The 18,261-nt window shown below is 40.0% G+C and overlaps 1 protein-coding gene across 2 annotated transcripts; it reads right to left on the bottom strand.

Moving 5' to 3' along the window:
* Positions 1-1,114: 1,114 nt before the first annotated feature.
* FDX1 (ferredoxin 1) lies at positions 1,115-16,593 on the bottom strand. 2 transcript variants are annotated; one of them, XR_002465016.2, is made up of 5 exons: positions 16,404-16,593; positions 10,645-10,769; positions 7,705-7,834; positions 1,783-4,206; positions 1,115-1,358 (listed from the first exon to the last, which is right to left on the bottom strand). XR_002465016.2 is itself a non-coding variant. In XM_021525704.2 (4 exons), the coding sequence occupies exons 1-4, from the start codon at positions 16,571-16,573 to the stop codon at positions 4,092-4,094; spliced, it is 540 nt and encodes a 179-aa protein (XP_021381379.2). In that variant the 5' UTR covers positions 16,574-16,593; the 3' UTR covers positions 1,115-4,091. The 2 variants fall into 2 exon arrangements, 1 of the variants encoding a protein (XP_021381379.2); XM_021525704.2 differs by having other exon boundaries at positions 1,115-4,206.
* Positions 16,594-18,261: the final 1,668 nt, after the last annotated feature.

Here is an 18,261-nt window from a genome sequence, read left to right on the forward strand (position 1 = left end):
GATCACTTGAGGAGAAATCATCTCAAGCAGTGGTACTCTTCTCAATGTTTTCTACTATTTAGTAACTCACTGACTCAACTTGAGCATCTCGTCTCCTCCTTTAAAGATTTATTTCTTTCTTCTCCCAAGAAATGAGGATTTTTTGGTATAACATATTGTCCATTGCAAGGGCAAAACATAGGTTGCAGGAAATCTGCCCTACACTCTAGCCTGGACCTGTGAGAAGGGCAAGCACTGCTTCTTCCTGGCAGCTTTTTTGGACACGGCCTTTTCAACTTGTCTCCAACTGGAATGTGAATTGGGTTTGCACTTTGCTGTCTTAAATCCTCTGGAGCCCCCTAGCCAAAAATAATGAACTTTCAAGATTTAGTTTCTGTCTGAGAAGCCACAAACTGCCTACAGAACTTGCCTTTTTCACACTCACAACAGCCTGCAGTCTAGGTGATGGGAACTTCTGCCATAATAAGATGTGGTGGCGTGGGAATAATGCAAGGCACACCTTTCTTTCCCCTTCAGATACCACACAAACACGCCAAATGTCACAGACCCTGCTGGCTTGGGCCTGACTGCAGTTTAGGGTAGCAGAGGGAAAGGACACAGTCTAGAGCCACAGACAAGCTCCCTGACACTCTTGAAAAGGCAGAGGGATGGCTTTGGCCTTTCTCACAAACACAACTCAATCCAAAGAACCTTTTTACCCACCAGTAACAGAAGACATTGCAACCCACCATTCCCTCAATGCTTGTGAAATAAAGGTCTGTACCAGCCCCAGACTTTGAGTATGCTTCTAAAGTTTCGTTTACAACACAAAAGAAACAGTCAATTTTGGTTTGCTCCTTATTTTTTGATGGAGAGAGATGGAAGAAACCCACTGACCCCATCTTTAAACAGAGAAAGGAAATGGTTTTAGAAAGCAAATTACCTGAAATCTTTATTTGAACAGGGAAGTAAACATGTATTCAACTAATTTTGATGCTATAATTGTGTGTTACTGCACAAAAATTCATACTTACACTTTAAAGTGCACCATTAATGGTTAAGTTCCATTTTTCACCTAAAAATATATTCAATAGCTTAGAGAAGAAGAAAAGAAAAATCCACAAAACAAGAGGTGTCAGAAAGAGGTTAAAAATAAGATTTATTTGCAAATAATTTTGACAATAAACTAGTATCTCAGAGCTGTGCATTTTGGGGACTACAAGTCAGTTCCTTTGTGTTCTGAGATTTCCAATTGCATGCAGTATGGGATACCTCTAGAATTCAAAATGAACTTTTAAGTGTCCTTTTTTGCCTTGCTGTGATGAGTGATTCATTCCACAGGCACACTGTAGGAGAGTCAAAGTCTTTGTAATGAGAACCTGTCACACAAAACACACAATGAAACTACCTTGGCTTAGATAGAAAACTCACTTGGGAGCTGTTCCACATTTGTTTAACACAGTGTTAAGCACTTCAAGATTCCCACAAGAAGTACTTGGTGCTTTATGAAAAAAAAACCCCAAATAACCAAATTAAAAAAAAAAACATAAAACCAAGCCAAAAACCCAAGAAGAGCCCAAAACTCAATAAATATCAATATCTATCCCTAAATCTCACAGGTATACTGTAGCCTCATATTTTTTTCTGATATTCAAATGCACAACACATCTGGTTATGACCCAAGTTTCCCCTCTTGAAAGCTGATGAGCTGTGTCATATAAAAAACCCCAAAACCTCAAGATTTAATAGTAATAACTGTATATAAATGAGCTCAGGACAAAGGCAATACAAGATGAGATTTACCTTAATGTCTGACTTTGTGAGGGCAACCTCTCAGTCATGGCCAGTGTCACAGCAGCAAAAGTGGAAGACAGCAGCATCTTTAGAACATTTCTTCAACTTATGCCCACCCTTCTCTCTAACCTTCCTCTCTCTTCCAGACCCCTCACAAAAGCCTGGAAATTTAAATTCTGAAGTCTTAGTTTGAATCAGATTACATTAGAAGTGTACTGTGAAACTCCTACGTGATTAAGTTTTGAGCAGACCACAATTGGTATACCTTGCATTAGGACAAAGTTGAAAGGTAACAGAAGGAAATTAAATAACTAAGAGAGAAAATAAAATAATCTAACCCACATCTATTTTCAATACAGTTCTAGAAAATATTCATTCTTATAACACAGAGGAACTTTTTTCCCTCTTTACAATGCTCAAAATAATCCCAGTATTTGACATCATAAAAATAATTTTTCTCTCTTCCATACGTATAACAATACAAGAAAAAATGTCCACATGGCATTGTTACCAGTTCAAACCATTAATGAATGCACTAGATCATCCAAATGTAAACAAATGTGGTTTGTTTATATATATATATAAATGTCCAAAAAAATCAGAAGTTAATAACTACTGGTGACAACCAGTTCACATAAGTATTTATGTAAAGTTGGAGATAATAGTAGTCTTAGAAACATTATTTTATTTGGGCTACTTTAGAAAGACTAAAACAATATTCAACTGGAATATTGTTTTATCAATTCATTATCAATGCAGACACATCTCACCACAGGGGTTTCCCTACACCTTCTGGAGAACCTAGGCCATTTTTATGAAACAAACTTGGTCATTTTGCATCAACCATTACTGAAGATCCTGCAAGCAAGGCCCAGAATCAAGCAATTTCTTCAAGCTGAACACCCTAGCTAACATCAGACTGCCTCCTGCACCACCTCAAAATTAAAAAGTAATAAAGATTTCAGAACAAATCTGATGTTGGCAAACATTGCCCTGTTCAATCCCAACTCAGTTATATTCAGAGAACAGTAAGAGCTTATGATGGGTAAATTGTAATTCCACTGGGTATGTTCTCCTATTACACAGCTCCAAGGATTCATTCTTCTAAGCCTGGTCTACTGCAGTATTTGTGGTGTAGTCAAATGTAGATATTGTTGAAATTTACTGACATCTTTTTTGGGTCAGGGTTAAGCTGCAGATGCCAACATCCTGCATCAGCCTGTCCTGGTTTCACTTGAGGGAGAGCTGATTTTCTTCCGAGTAGCTGGTACAGTGCTGCTTTGGATTTAGAACCAGAATAATGTTGATAACACAGTGTCTTTTAACGTAAACATGGCTTAGCAACAACTCCATCAAGGCCTTTTCAGAGTCTCACCTCACCTTGTGGGGGTGCACAAAGCCAGGACTGCTGACCCCAATGACAGGGGGAGGTCCCAGACTATATAGTGTCATGCTCAAAATATCAACTGGGGCAGAAGTTGGCCAAGGATCACTGCCCAGAAACTGGCTAGGCATCAGTCATCAGGTGGTGGGTAATCATGTTATGCCTTACTGATTTTACATATTGTGTCATCATTACTGTTGTTTTTCTTTCTGCTTCTGTCCTATTAAACTGTCTTTATCTCAACATATCAGTGTTACTTTTTCCCCTCCAAGTCTTTCCCCCCATCCCAGTTGGAAGGGGGGTGGGCAGTGGTGGGGTGCAAGTGAATGGCTGTGTGGCATTTATCTACCTGCTGGGTTAGACTGTAACACAGCCCCTAGAACTCATGGTTTTAGTAGTATTTTCACAAAATATTTGCCACATCTCATTAAGATTCCAAAGTCTGGAATATTCCTATCCTGAAAATCTACTTTTTGCTGAGGAAGTATCATATTTACTGGGAATTTTAACTAGCTCTGAGCATACCATCTTTAAAGGCAACACTTCAAAAAGACCCCATGCAGTCCTACAAGTTCTCTTCTCCTTCACATTCAGGTCTGACACCTAGAAATGCTCAGAGTCTGTTTTAGGAGAAGTCCTGTACAAGTGATCCAGTATCTAAATGTCATTATATGTTTTGGCAGAATAATGTTATATTAAATCTGTAATACACTTGCTAATGTTTATAATCCAATGATTACTTATAAGAAGTATTATTGCGTTTTAAGCGTAAAAATATAAGAGGTTCTATAAAGAAAATTAAAATAGCATTAATCTAATATTGATAGTCATATAAAATAACTCACAATTATGTAAATTTCCATATTTAATTACACATTTAAAAATAAGTTATAAAAATAATTAAGCTTCTTTAAAACCCCTAGGATATTTTCTTTCAGGAGTTTTTACTCATATCTACTGATTGTCTAGCATCAGCCACAGCTTCTGGTACTCGAACAGTCATATCATTCATTGACTTCTTCAAGCAGATTTGGCAGCCTAAACGTGATCTGTGGGGAAACAGGACATTATTGTTAGTTCCAGCCCACCAGCCATCTAGTAGCATTTACCCCCTTACATCTCCAACACTCAGCCATCCCACACAGACCATGAACTAGGAACAGCCACTCTTGTGCAGGGCCTTAATCCAGCACAGAGTGAACCACGTGCATCAGCACAAGGATCTGTGTGGCAATAGCCAGGATTTACACCCGGAACAGAGCTCAGCACACTGGAAAGTCCCACAACTGAGTACTTCCTGCTCACTGAGACAATGCAGGATATGGGTGACCCTTCCCTTTCCAGTGGATCACTAACAGGTCAGTCCAGTGCAGGGGGAGTGATGCTTGATCTCCCAAGGGACATCTGACACCTCTGAAGAGATGAATCTGAATGAAAGTCTCAGAAAACACAAAGCCTAGCCCCTCCATCCAGAGTTCAATGTTCTCAAACTACAAAACTCAAGACTGGGTGTAAGCCAGAAAAGTAAGAGTGAAAAGACAAGAAACATAGGAAGGAGAAGGATAAAACACTCAAGGCACCAGAGGAGATGTCATCCTTCATTTCTATACCTATCATTCAGCATGAGAAAACCAGATGTACTCAAGCAATTAAAACCAGAAGATTTAATACAACTCTGCAGACATCACAAGCTGTTTTTATTGCTGGGATAACTTTAATTCAATGTCCATGTCTCAGTATTTAAGTATAGAATACTAAAGACATCAGCAAGAATGGGCAATGTTCCATAGCACCAGTCCCTGACAAGACACTAACTAGCTGATAGCCTGTTTCAACAATGTCAAGTTCCCACTCTTTTATCCACCTCTCCATATGCATTTATGTGCATTTGCCTTTTAACTCCAAATGTAATTTCCTATTGCTCAAGAATATAAAATCCTCTTGCATGTTTTCACAGGCAGGTGATATTAACACAGTACTGTAAACAACCCTTACTCCTCACTGTGTTTTTCTAAGTCTTTCACAAGGATGCTCGCACTAATTAAAACCAAGCACCAATCACTTTTTACATCATGCTGTTGATCACCTCCTCTTACCAAGCAGCTTAATACTTCTTGTTGAAAGATTTGGTGGGGGGCAGGGGTGTGGTTTAACCAATTACTTTACAGGGTCTCTGTTCTTATGCTGTTGCACCTCAAAATTTAGTAAACAATTTCTAGATCTAAGTAAACTGCATGAACAGCGAGATCTTTCTTGATCGCAGTGACTTATATGAATAATAGAAGAAATTTTTAGTTTAATTAGTATGAGTAATACTACTTCTATGGACACATTGGTTTGAAAGAAGATCACAGAATACACTAGGACACCCTCTGCAAAGAAACCATCCAGTACACGGACAGCCCATAAAACCTCTAGAGATAACAATGCAAAAGAAACTTGGCTTTTACATTATCTTTTTCTATTTTATGTACATCACCCATTGGCTCAACATGTAAACAAAGTTTCCTGTTGCTGATGGGTTAGAAACAAAAATATTTGCATACTTTTTGCAAGCTGTTTCTCATCTTATTTTTTGCTTTACTATTCTTATTTTAACTCGCCAGGTTTTGCACTCCCCCATCTTACTACTTTCTACTGCTCTGCAGTTGATCAAAACAATTTCATTTTAACCTAATTAATCCTTTATTTTAAAAAATATGAGCTTTCATGGAAGTTGCTGGCTAAAATTTTCCCAAATAGAGAGTCACTGACAAGAATAAGCTGCTATGCTTATACCTATGACAGAGCATAGAAGTGCATCTCCATTACACAACTTTACATCAGCACAGGAGTCCAGGTAACTTGTAGCAACTACCAGACACTTAAGAGCTCTGTCTTTCAGAAGAGTCATCCTCTTACATAAATGTAAGGTCCCTGGCCATATGAAGAACATGTGATGCTAGGAAAGCCTAACAGAAGTACCAAACACCTTCACAGGGTGTAAAACTTCATTTGGTATGAATAACTTGGAGGGGAAAAGAGAAACATTTAAATAGAGAGTTCTGGTTTGCTGCTGTTTTCCAATTCTTCAGTAATATCTCCTTGCTTTAAACCTTTACTTAAAAGGTTTAAGTTTAGCCAAAGAAAAAAGGTTTTCATTAGATCACATACCTCCAGAGCTATTTAGGAATTACTCTGGGTCTCAGCCTAAAAGTTACTCTTTATTATGGTAGATGGCAGGCTTAATAGGCTTATGGTTTTTTTTCTAAACTGAAAATGGGTTTTTGTGAGACGGGAAAAATGATAAAACAAGAGAAGCTACTAGTTTCTTGAAGCTTGACTTCTTTGCCTTTCCAATCTCACATGAATGTACAAATTTGGCTGTAGTGAGAAAGTGTCATGTAGAACTGATGAGTATCCTTTTACTCCTATAAAGAGACAGACAAACTATTTCAAAGTACTTCTTTGCAGAGAAACAAACTCTATACTATACAGACCAGGTATAAAGCCTCTGACATCATTGGAAAGAGTCTCCAAAACTTCAATATGCAGTTTTGTTGAAAAACAAAGGAAAGGGCTTGTGAAACCTCTTAAGGCACAGCTGCCTACTTTTTGTGTGGGCATGTTCTGTGATAACAGCTACTTGTGCACCAGCAAGTACAACAGCCCACCAGGAATGGGTCTGTGATGAGGATTAACACCCTAACTAGAAGATGTGTAGCTGTGTGATGGTGGGGGTGGATGCAGAACAGAGGCTTACTTTTAGAGCACCACTAGTCTAATCCTAATGCCTATCAACAGTCAGAGCACACTTCAGGATCAGTTTCTCACAAAAAGGAATCTGGTTTGTGTGCACAAGGATCACTGTGATATGAGTCAAAGCATAACAAGTATGTACACTGACATATCTCTACACTGTTTGTCCTAGAGAAGGCTTGGAGGAAGGATCTTTGCAAACCTTGGTACATAAATACCAGAGAGGCTGGAGAAGGTAGAGTCTCCATTCTTGAATATATTCAAAAGCTGTCTGAACATTGTGCTGGGCATCAGATCTAGGTGGTCTTGCTTGAGAGGGGTGTTGGACAGGTTGACTTTAAGAGGTCCCCTCCAACCTCAACCCTTCTGTGACTCTGAAAAGTTGACCTGACCAAAACCTACAATACTGACACAAACACATTAATAAAATACATTAACTAGCTACAGACCAAAAAGGGAGTGAAAACAGAAGGGAGGAGAAACAAAAATAAGAAAATCCACACACAGGACAGTGGCAAAGCTTTCATGAAAAGAACTGGGTTTCCTGTCATACTTTAGCACTAACATTTCTGCACCAGACCCCTCTGAAGACCAAGTACTGACACTTTTCAGTCACAAACAATACTGACATCTTTTAATACTAATTCAGACAAACAATGTTTAAACATGGCAGTCCCATTTGTGTAACAAAATCCATCTATTCATTAAAAGCTGATTAAGGTGCTCCAAGAGTATTGGACTGCCCCATCTGCAAACCTTTATTTCCATTCTTTGAAGAAGTAATGTAGGGAAATGTTCTGTTGCCTTACGTTTCTGTGAGGCCATAAGCCAGGTCCAGCATGTCCATCTCTTCATCAGTAATTGCATCTAGTTTCTCAAATATATGGTCTTCAAATATTAAATGACAAGTTGAACAGGCTAGTGTTCCTTCACATGCACCTACAGAAAAATAAATTAAGAAAATAGAAAATCCAAGTTTGAAGCTGCAGCTGAATTTCTGAAGAAATTCTATATGTGTTTGTTCCATACAAGAAGTCTCAGCTGATAAGCAAAATTAATGTTCCATATATTCCCACATTCTTATACCTACTCTGCATTCAACTATTAATAGCATTTCTACAGTTACTATAGCACTAAGACTTACTTAAATGCTAAGTAATTAGTTAAAAAGTGCTACATAATCAGTTAAAAATTCTAAGTAATCAGTTAAAATACTTAACTAATTCCCTTCCCATCATTTAAAGAAAGAATAGCTTTCGACTGTAAGAATGCAAAAGCAGACAATGCTCTCAATCAACACTACTTCATTTATTTCCAGTGTTGATCCTTCTTATCTCTCCCATGGTTTTGAGAAGGTTTTCTCTTGAAGTTCAACAGCAGACACCTGCTACACAAAAACAAGTCAGAAGTACAGGGAGGAGGGATTTTATATTTCTTTTCACTCAACAGAACACTAATTGACAACAATGGTAGTCAGGCTAGAGAGAGAGATGGCCTACACGGATTATGAGATATTCCAGTACAAATCAAGGATCTAACAAGTTGCTGGGGCAGCACAGCAAAAGCACCAACTCCACCTACCTGCTGCAGCAATTAGGTCATCACAACACAGTAAAAGTTTGAACTATAACAAATTTGTCTCTGTCACTGTATTGGCCTGTGCCTTGGGCTGGCACCAAATTCTCCACAATGTAGAAAAAGAAATACCAACTTCAAGAAGAGTGTGACAGCTAAATACTGTGGAGATTACAAACCTTAGGCTCTGATTTAAATTGACAGTAGAAAATCAGATAACACATTAGACAAATCTTCATTTATTTACTTATTTCTAGGGAGAGCAGAAACAAAACGACTGTGACCACATTACCTTTGAAATCATGGAAATAAGAGAAGCAAGGTTGTATGTATAACCACTGCTATGAAAAGAAATAGTGGAACTCATCATTAGACCATGAGAACCACACAGAAAGCAACATGCTGCTACAGAACCAAAAGCATGTATTCAAGGTGAGCATGACCCTGTAATACAAAATTTGATTTTTAAATTATATCATGTCTTCAAATACACATGAGAAAGCAGAGCTTAATAAAAGTGCCAAATAAAATTTGTCCTATTAGCAGCTTAAGGACCGTTTATGTTGGGGAAGTGAGGGAAGGGGTGAGAGGGGAAGGAAAGGACACTGACCAGTCTGTTTGAACAGTGGAAGGTCTTTCCACAACCATAAAACTGGCATTACAAATTGAGTGCAGCTGAATCATTCAATAGATATGTAAGCCTTTACACAAAGATATTTATATTATTGTTAATGCACTGGGATGCCCCCTAGTGATAGAAGTAAATAAGCAGGATTTACATTTTTCTTTTCCCCTCGTTACTTTTTTCTTAAGCAGAGAACATAGATTTTTACTACATTATTTCTCTTCCCTAGTACAATGTTTCATGAGCAAACTGCTATAGAAATGGGATTAGCACATATTGTAATTAAAGACTGTAACAGTATTCCAAATTTTTAGTTTGGCTTTCTTTCATTGACAGCATTGCTTTTTCCCACTTTACCACAATGCTCTAACACAGCTGATACTGACAAGAGAATATCTACTGTAGAATACAAGCAGACCAGCCATAAGCCTAAATGAGTAATTTAAGAAGTGATACATAAAGCTAGTTGCATTACAATTTTTGAGACAATTTTTCTTTCCCAGACATAAAAAATGTTTTAGATATTAAGTATAAGGTTTTATATCTTATCAAAGATTTTGTTACTAGCAGTAAAATTTCTTTGCACTTAATTAAAACACACAACAAATTTCAAACTGTGCTACAATACTCTGCTGCTTTTTTTTTTTGCAATTTCTTCACATGATGCATTCAGTTCTAAAAAATGTACTACCACTTTCTCCTTCAGTTCTATTAATTTTTCAGCTCATGTTCATATAAATACCTTCTCAAGGTATTTAATTGCAATTACCTAATACCTTTGAGCAATGTGGTCTAGTGGTTTGAGCAACAAGGGCTACCAGCTACCAGAAGATACCCATGAAGGGGGGTTTGGAACTGAATGATCTTCAAAGGTCCCTTCCTCCCCAAACCATCCTATGATTCTAACTATAGAAAGTGCAAAAGTTTGAAGAAATATAGAGAAGTTGTAACTTCCTCCTGTTTTGATTTTAAACAGAACTCTTACCAAGTCAGAACTTCACAAGGTCTCGTTTACCCCAGTTCTTTAATAAGAATTAAACTCCTTGCTCTTTCCTCCTTACTGACATGGATTTGGTTGTTTCTTTCACTTTGTACTCCTCTGCTATAGATATGGTGGTGCTACAAAAAGCCTGATAATAAATTGAGAGAGCCTGGCACTACAGAAGTAACCAGGCACTGTTAGAAATACACCAGTTCTGTGCTGCCTTCAGAACAGAACTTTCAGCTCAGAAGAGGTCTGCAGGTAGCATGATTCAGACTCCACTTTGACAGCACTCTGTGCATATTTGCCTCTTTAATACTCAAGCCAAGATCACCTCAAGTATTTTTTTAAAACCTGAACCAAAATATTCTCTGCACCTGCAGGAGGAAAAAAAGGGGAGAAAACCCAAGTGAAGTACAGCTAGGTTTTATATATAAAATATTTATTTACAGTTGGACTCAATGATTTTGAGGGTCTTTTGTAATCTAAATGATATTATAAATATTTATGCATAAAGAGGAACATAATGTTTAGACACTGAATAAAATATTCAGTGAATCTACTTACCAAAACCATCTATGTCTAGATTATTGTCAATAACAACATCCAGCAGTGAATCCCCAGGTTTTCCCTTGGCTGTTAGTTTGTCACCATCACGGTTTATGAAATGAACAGTTATTTTATCTTCTGAGCTGAAAAAGAAAATTATATAATAGAATTAAAGCATCCTATAATTTTTTAGCACTTTAGAATTTATTGAATACTACTAAAACAATACCTGATGCTTCTACTATCAACTCCAAGAAAAGATAAATCTAAGTTACTGGCTTTTAAAAACTATAACAGGTACAGGATTTTACTGCTGTACACTGAACAAAGACCATGAAAAATAAGAAAAAAAAAAACAAACCTTGGTGTTTGTTTTGTCACTACAAGCTATATGGGATCCAGATGTTTTGCCTTTCAGCAAAGTTTATTTTAGGCATAATAGTTGTATTTTTAACAAATAAATGAGCTCATTTTAAATGTTTCTCTCACCACCTATCTGTGAACCCTTCCTTTGGACTTATGAATTTTCTGTTGTTCTCATAATTATAATTTATGATAAGTTCTAAATTTTCCCATTTCTCCTTAGAGTTTTAGGTATTTTACTTTATTAGTTCTGAAATTTAATACTTCTCTCTTCCCACAAATGGAAAGAGTCCAATAACATTCTGCTGTTTTTAGGCACAGATTCTCTGAGGAGTTCATCTTGTAAATATTAATTCTAGTGAAGTACAAGGTTTTTACACTGGTATCAAGGAAGGAAAGTTTTATATTTTTTGCCTTTTCTTTCCAGACAGTTGTTAATTTAAGAAAAAAATTCACTTGCTGTCTTCACAAAAATGTTTTAAGATCAAAGGTTTTAACATTAAAAAATTGATTTTTTGTATTCTATATTATTTTATTTCACACACAATTTAAAGAAAAGCTTTAAATATACTAATAACAAACAGTATGTTCAATTTTAAACAGATTATTTTCTTTCCTATAGTAAGTGAGCAAAACAAAAACTTGTTGGATGGACAGCAAAAAAATCTACTAAAAGAGATGACATATAAATAAAGGAACTAAAAAGCTAATTCAAAAATGTATGTGAAATCCATGTTTAAGAACCACATGCTTCATATTACCCACACTCCTCCTAACTGTGGGCCTTGAGTGATTTATGTCATATGAAAAACATGCAAACTTGAAAATCAAGTTACCCCCAGGAAAATCTAACCTGTACATAAAAAAATCTGAAAGTGACCATACTGAAAAATCACTGAACAAATTAATTTTGTAACTGTAAAATAATGTTTTTAGCAATCCGAGTCCTGGCTTGTTATGAAAGAACAACAAATGTTTGTTGCCATAGACTTCATACACTTACCAGAACTCTTAAGTTCTATTAGCACCAGTGTGCTCCATGATGATTCATTATGATGATATACACATTCAATTCTTTTCCTGTCATCCTTCAGTCCACTCTCCAGAAGGCAGCCACAAGCTACAACTGACTATAAATTCATTTCAAAACTATAATTGATAAAGGGTTGACCTTGCTGACCTGCAGAATGCAACTGAAGCACGTACTATGAAAAAACTCAGAAATCTTGAAGACACATCTTTACAAAATATGATTTATGTTGCAGTCACCTGTGATACCCAAGGACCACTAGCAAACCATTCTGTGGGGGTTTAAGAAACCACTCTGCTTTTCATTTTATTCCTCAGCTATGTTAACACCTCCCACAGCAGAACCAAGGAAACAAGAACCCACTTAGATAAACTAGCACAAAATTCACCGCCTCCTTTGGGAGTTTAAGACAGATGGGTTTAGACTGCATCTGGAAAGGTACTGATTCACATTCTGGGAGCCCAAGCTAACGTCTGACAGTGTAATTATAAACTGCCTCAAAAAGCCCTTCCAGAGCTCAAAGTACACTCTCCTTTGCTGAAATATTTCTGTCAACATGACAAAAACAACTCTGACAGGAGACACAATGCAATATGTACTTGCATTTCTGGGTATGCTTTGCCCGAGGTATAGGCATGGCAAGTATGAAGTATTTATTCCAATATCCTAAACATACTCTTTCTTGTAGGATTAGGCACTCACAAGTACCAAACAGTAAGATGTCATTGGAATCCATTAGATCCCTGCAACTTTTCTAAAGAACAAGTGAACTCCCTCCCAGTTTTCAAAACACACTTGAAACTGTCTTCACCTGTGGTTACACTTGAATCTGATAGAACCCCCACAGTGTCACAAGAGGAACAGTCGCACCCTCGTTCCTTTGTTCCTCATCTCTCCAGCGCTCACACTGTCCTACAGTAACCTCGGTTTGGGAATGCATTGGCTGAAAGCCAAGGTCAATAACCTCACAGATGTCAGAACCAGCAGTCACATCTGACCCTCAGATGGAATTTACACCAGTTTAGAATGGCTGTGTTACTGCAACTTCATGCTGCAATAACACAATCTAGGTTTCATGATCAGATTAAACCAATCTGTTTGCAGTATAAAAATATGGGTTTGAGTGATCACCAGTCCAAATCACCCTGATATCATCCTCATGCCAGTATTACCACAAGTCAACTCCTTTCCTAATGTGGATGAAAATCAATCACAAAAACAAAGTAGACTCAACTGGACCAGAAAGCAAAATTGATAAAAGTGCCACTGCCCACAACAACAACAAGGAAACAGCAATGAGATCCCCTTATCATAGAGGAAATCTGATATTTGCTTCAGCCAGTTGAGGACCTGCATTGTGGCTGCGTGTGCCTCATGGTGCACGCAGCAAGGGGACAGACAGAAGTGTCACCACCAGGTCACTGACTTTTGGTAAAAACTGACAGGGTAATTGATCTTTCAACAGGATCTAATCCACCTTTACTTATAATTGAAACCAACATTTATTTGTGTAAAGTTAGATATAGCCTTCTTAAGTCTTTCAGTAGATCTGGTTTTTTGCTATTGCCACCTTCGATCACTCTTCACTTAGCCAAAATATTTAAAACATCTCTGGTCCTTTACTTGGTGAAAATACTTTCAGAAGTGTATGTATGCAATAATCAGACTAGTCAGACATTCAAAACACACACTAAGTCAATCTTCTCAATGCCTGGGGATACCATTAAAAAATATAAAAATCTCCCCTGCGTGAAACAATATTTAGGCTTTATAAATTTCAAATAACGTGGGTTTTGCCTACCCAGACATTGTTTGCATCAAGATAAACAACTATCCAAATACCAACATGCTGCGAACCAGTCATAGGCAGTTAAGACAAAATATGAACCAGGTCCATGCAAGTATGAATAGCCTCAGGATTATCAGGAAAAACACTATTTATTTTGTGTTATCCGTATGAAGCATAAATATCCCAATTCATGCTCAGATAAATGCTTTTCACCAGATGTAAAATACAAATAACTTCTTCACATGGACCACAGTACTATCAGCATTTTCTATCAAGCTTCACAATGATGCCCTAAATTAGGCATACTGCAAAGGCACAGTGGCAACATACTGCTGTTTGTTGTCCCTCTCATGCAAATAATAGTAAATACTGCAAAAATCTCAACAACTACTTCTTCCCTCTTAAAAGAATTATCCTTTTGAATCTTCAGCTATTACTTCCAAGTTAAGAATCACTTCTTACATTCTTCCAAACAAAATGTAACTTTAATCTGGTATTGCATATGGTAAGACCAGCTCTATTATTCTCAGATATTTTAATAAACAGCAAATCCAATAGCCCTAACTGCCTGAGGAGTTCCATGAATTAAACTATAGTACAGGCCTCAATCAACAGAAGCTATTCATCTGAACTAATCTTTAAAGCATGCAATTATTATGCTGTGCAGCAAAAACATTCTACAGATAACCAGACTGGTATAAAAGAATTCTGAAATAACTATTGTTCACCATGAAATCAAAAGGAAGGATAAGTGATAAAAAAGAAGCAAGAGAAAGGAGGAAATGGAAATGAAAACATAATGCCTGATGCTCCACTGAAGCCCTTGGAAACCTCTGCTCACAGGAACCATCTCAGGTAATGTTTTGTATAGTGATGTCTTCATCCTCTAGACACAAATACAGCTAATGTTACACAGATAAACAATGATGTATCTTTTTACTGAAATAAAACTGGTGGATTATATAAAGGTCAGGAACTGGGTCTCAAATATGATGCCCAGAGAAAAGTAACTTATGCATAAATGGAGAAAACAATAATATACAAGAACTTTCCTTTTCTCCCAACTCACTCAGCCCGGTTATGACACTGAGTATATGAACAACATTGGAAACACTTGTTTGCATAAGCTTTTTTGCTGATGTGCTTGTGAAATGGATGTAAAAAAATTCCATTTTGTATTCAGCCTGTTTGTGAAAGACCCAAGGGGATTACAGGCCTTACATTACTATTAGGTAAGGAAATGCTTTTGCTTTATAGGATTCTTCTTTAAATTATTTTAATAGCCTTTTAAAAAGCTTGTCAACACATTACATCTTTTTTTTTTTTTGTAATCAAAACCTGCAAATTAGGGACCTCTAAATCAACTGATCAGCAGCAGAATCCCTCAGAGAAGAGATCTGACTAGCAACTTACTCATCTCCTATGGTAGTCTTAGGCTGCAAAAGTTAAGTCTCTCTCTCTCTCCCCATATCAAAAGTATCTGCTGGAATAAAGGCAAAGATCACCTACAAGAGAGCGCAAATGCAAACTATTGAGACAGCTTTGATGTCAATAGCACTATCCCAACCTTCTGGAAACAGGCCAGGCTACGCCCCTGATGCTGGGCTACTGATTGTGAGTCCTGTTACAAGTCTAGGAAGCTTCTCTGGCAACCAAGCACATCTGGCTTTTAAAACTTCTGCTTTTTAAATACTGAAAGTTAGCTGTAGACCCTGACCTTTGAAAATACAAACAACAAGCCAGAGCGCAGTGCAAAACAATCTGTGACTACCTGTATAAGGCATCAAAACTACAGCTGTTGACTGTGTAATATTAAATGCCCACAGACGCAATGCATTCTGAAATACCTACTCATACATACAGGTTAGGAGAGGAGGAACTCTGCACATTTAGATCAGACCACAGGATCAATCAGATTGGAAAAGACCTCTGAGATCATCAAGCCCAGGCTATTACCAAACACGACCATGCCACCGAAGTCATGGCACTGTCACATCCCATCCTTCCATGAAGAAAGATGCAAAAGTACTCTTCAGCACAGAAAAACTATACCAAAGGCAAAAGACACTTTAAGTATTAGGATCTCTCTGATATGAACTATACTTCTACCACAAGTCCAGCCAGACTTTCACGGGGAAAAAACCCAAACAAAATCAAACAGACAAAAAGAAACACAAGTGCAACTTTAGTAAGGTCATAACCTCTTAGAAAACCAGTCTATGCACCAGAACCGCCGGTTTGGCATTCCGTAACGTGACAAGCCGTGCCAAGGCGGTTCCGGGCCACACCGCCCCTGAGCCTCACCCGCGCCGGGGGTCGGTGCGGGGCCTCTCCCGAGCCAGCCCGCACCGCCGGCGCGGCCCCACGGGGAACAGCCCGTGGAGCGCCTCGGTGCCACCGCCCGCAGCCGCTGAGGGCCGGAGGAGGCCGGGCCCGTCAGGGGCACGGCGGGAAGGTCACCCCGCACCGGCGGCCCGTGCCACAGGCAGCCGCCAGCCCCGGCTGCGCGCAGCGCCGCGACCGGGTCCGGCCCGGCCGCTCCGGGCAGCCGCCCCGGCGAGCCCGCCCGGCGCCTCCCGGCCGCGACTCCCTTACCTGAGCACCGCCCGGGCAGACAGGCTGAACGGCCGCGCTGCCCTCCCGGCAGCGGCAGCGCCGCTGCAGCCCGGCCTGGGCCCGGCTGCCGGCGAGGTGGCGGAGAAGAGCCAGCGGCGGGAGGAAGCGGCGGCGGCCCGGAAGAGCCGCGCCGGCCCCGGGGCGGCCATGGCGGCGGGACGGGAGCGCTGCGCGCGGCGGCGGCGGGGCGGGGGCAAAGTCCCGCCGCCTACGCCCGCAGCGCGCGCGGCGGCGATTCTCGCAGCCGTTTACGCCGCGCGCGGCCCACCCCCGCCGGCGTGACCGCGGGGTTACGCAAAGTGCGCGGCAGCGCGCGGAGGGGCGGGGCCGGCGCTCTGCCGCCCCGCCCCGTGCCCCCCGGTGCCCTCGGGTGCCCTCGGGTGCCCCCCGGTGCCCTCGGGTGCCCTCGGGTGCCGTCGCGCTCTGCCGCCCCGCCCCGTGCCCCCCCGGTGCCCCCCGGTGCCCTCGGGTGCCGTCGCGCTCTGCCGCCCCGCCCCGGCCCGCAGCCGAGCGCCGGCTCTGCCCTGCCCGGGAGAGCCGAGCCGTGGAGCCCAGCACGTGCTGACGGTCCTCTGCCCGGCTGGGTGCACGGGGGATTCCTCGTCACAGCGAGGACTCGGTGCTGACACGCGCTGGAGTCACACAAAGGTCGTCGCTACTTCCCAAGTGCTCCTTTGGGAGGTCTGGCCTGTGGGGGAGTGAGCTCCAGCTCCAGGCTGGGCAAGTGGTCAGTGCTGCTTGGAACTCTCTTGAAATATATTATAATAATGCGGAACTGCTGGGGAAATGGAGACCTGGCAGCTGAGGAGTCTCAGCTGGCCGCCTCTGCTGTCCGGGCAGGACCATGGAGAAATTCCCAGTTCCTCATTATGTTTCTTAGGACAGAGGATCCAACCTCTAAAACACAGGCATCAGCAAATAGACAGCAGTTCTGCTGTCACAAGGTCTAGCAGGGGGTGAACATTCATGGTGTGTGGCTTAAGTACCAATATGTGCCACAGGAAATTTTGAAACTTCCTGAGAAATCACAAACTACATATGCAGGAATAACTTGTCTCTGGTAGTTTTTGATCAGATGGTTTTGTAGATACCCTTCATTCTACCACACCCTGACTGGAGAGTTCTGAGTGAATAAGGAAGAAATACAACAATTACTTTTTGAAATAGTTCTTTCAAACAGGAATGGAAATTAATGGGGAAAAAGAGGGAATGTTACCTCTGATACACTCGAGATTGCAAAGATTATTTTTAATGTGTTGCATCAGAACAAGATTGAAGAGGGAAATAATATACTGTATAACTTGAACTTCTGTATTTTCTTTAAGGAGAAGAGTGGGTTCTGGTGGAAATGCCCTGCTGGAATTTTCCAGAGCCTCCAGACTGTCTGTCCTTAAACCAAGTGATCCATAGACCACACTGATCTCATTTTCATTGGGTTTCACTCTTTCGTACCACAAGATAATGTGGCTGTGAATAATGCAGTTTATTTCAATGCTGTCACTATGGCATGGGGTTATATATGCATAATCTTGAGGCAGTATACAACTAAATGCGTACAGTTTCAGCATCTAATATTGTAAAGCCAAAAGAGCACATTGCATAATCTAGAGTGACTTTAACCAGAAGGCTGCTCATTGTGAATTAATGGTTAATGCAGGAAATAAGCCTGAAAGGGACCCTCTGTACCTTCTAATGTAAACCTTTGATGTCACATTCAACTCAAGCAACTAAATAAAGAAGTATTTATCCATTTCTTAAAATTTTCTTGCTTGTATTTATTGCACTGAACAACAGTCCCAAAATTTAATTCCTTGCAAGTGGAGAAAGCCTAATTATT

This window comes from Lonchura striata, chromosome 2 (genome assembly GCF_046129695.1).
Source record: "Lonchura striata isolate bLonStr1 chromosome 2, bLonStr1.mat, whole genome shotgun sequence".
In the NCBI taxonomy this organism is placed as follows: Eukaryota; Metazoa; Chordata; class Aves; order Passeriformes; family Estrildidae; genus Lonchura; species Lonchura striata.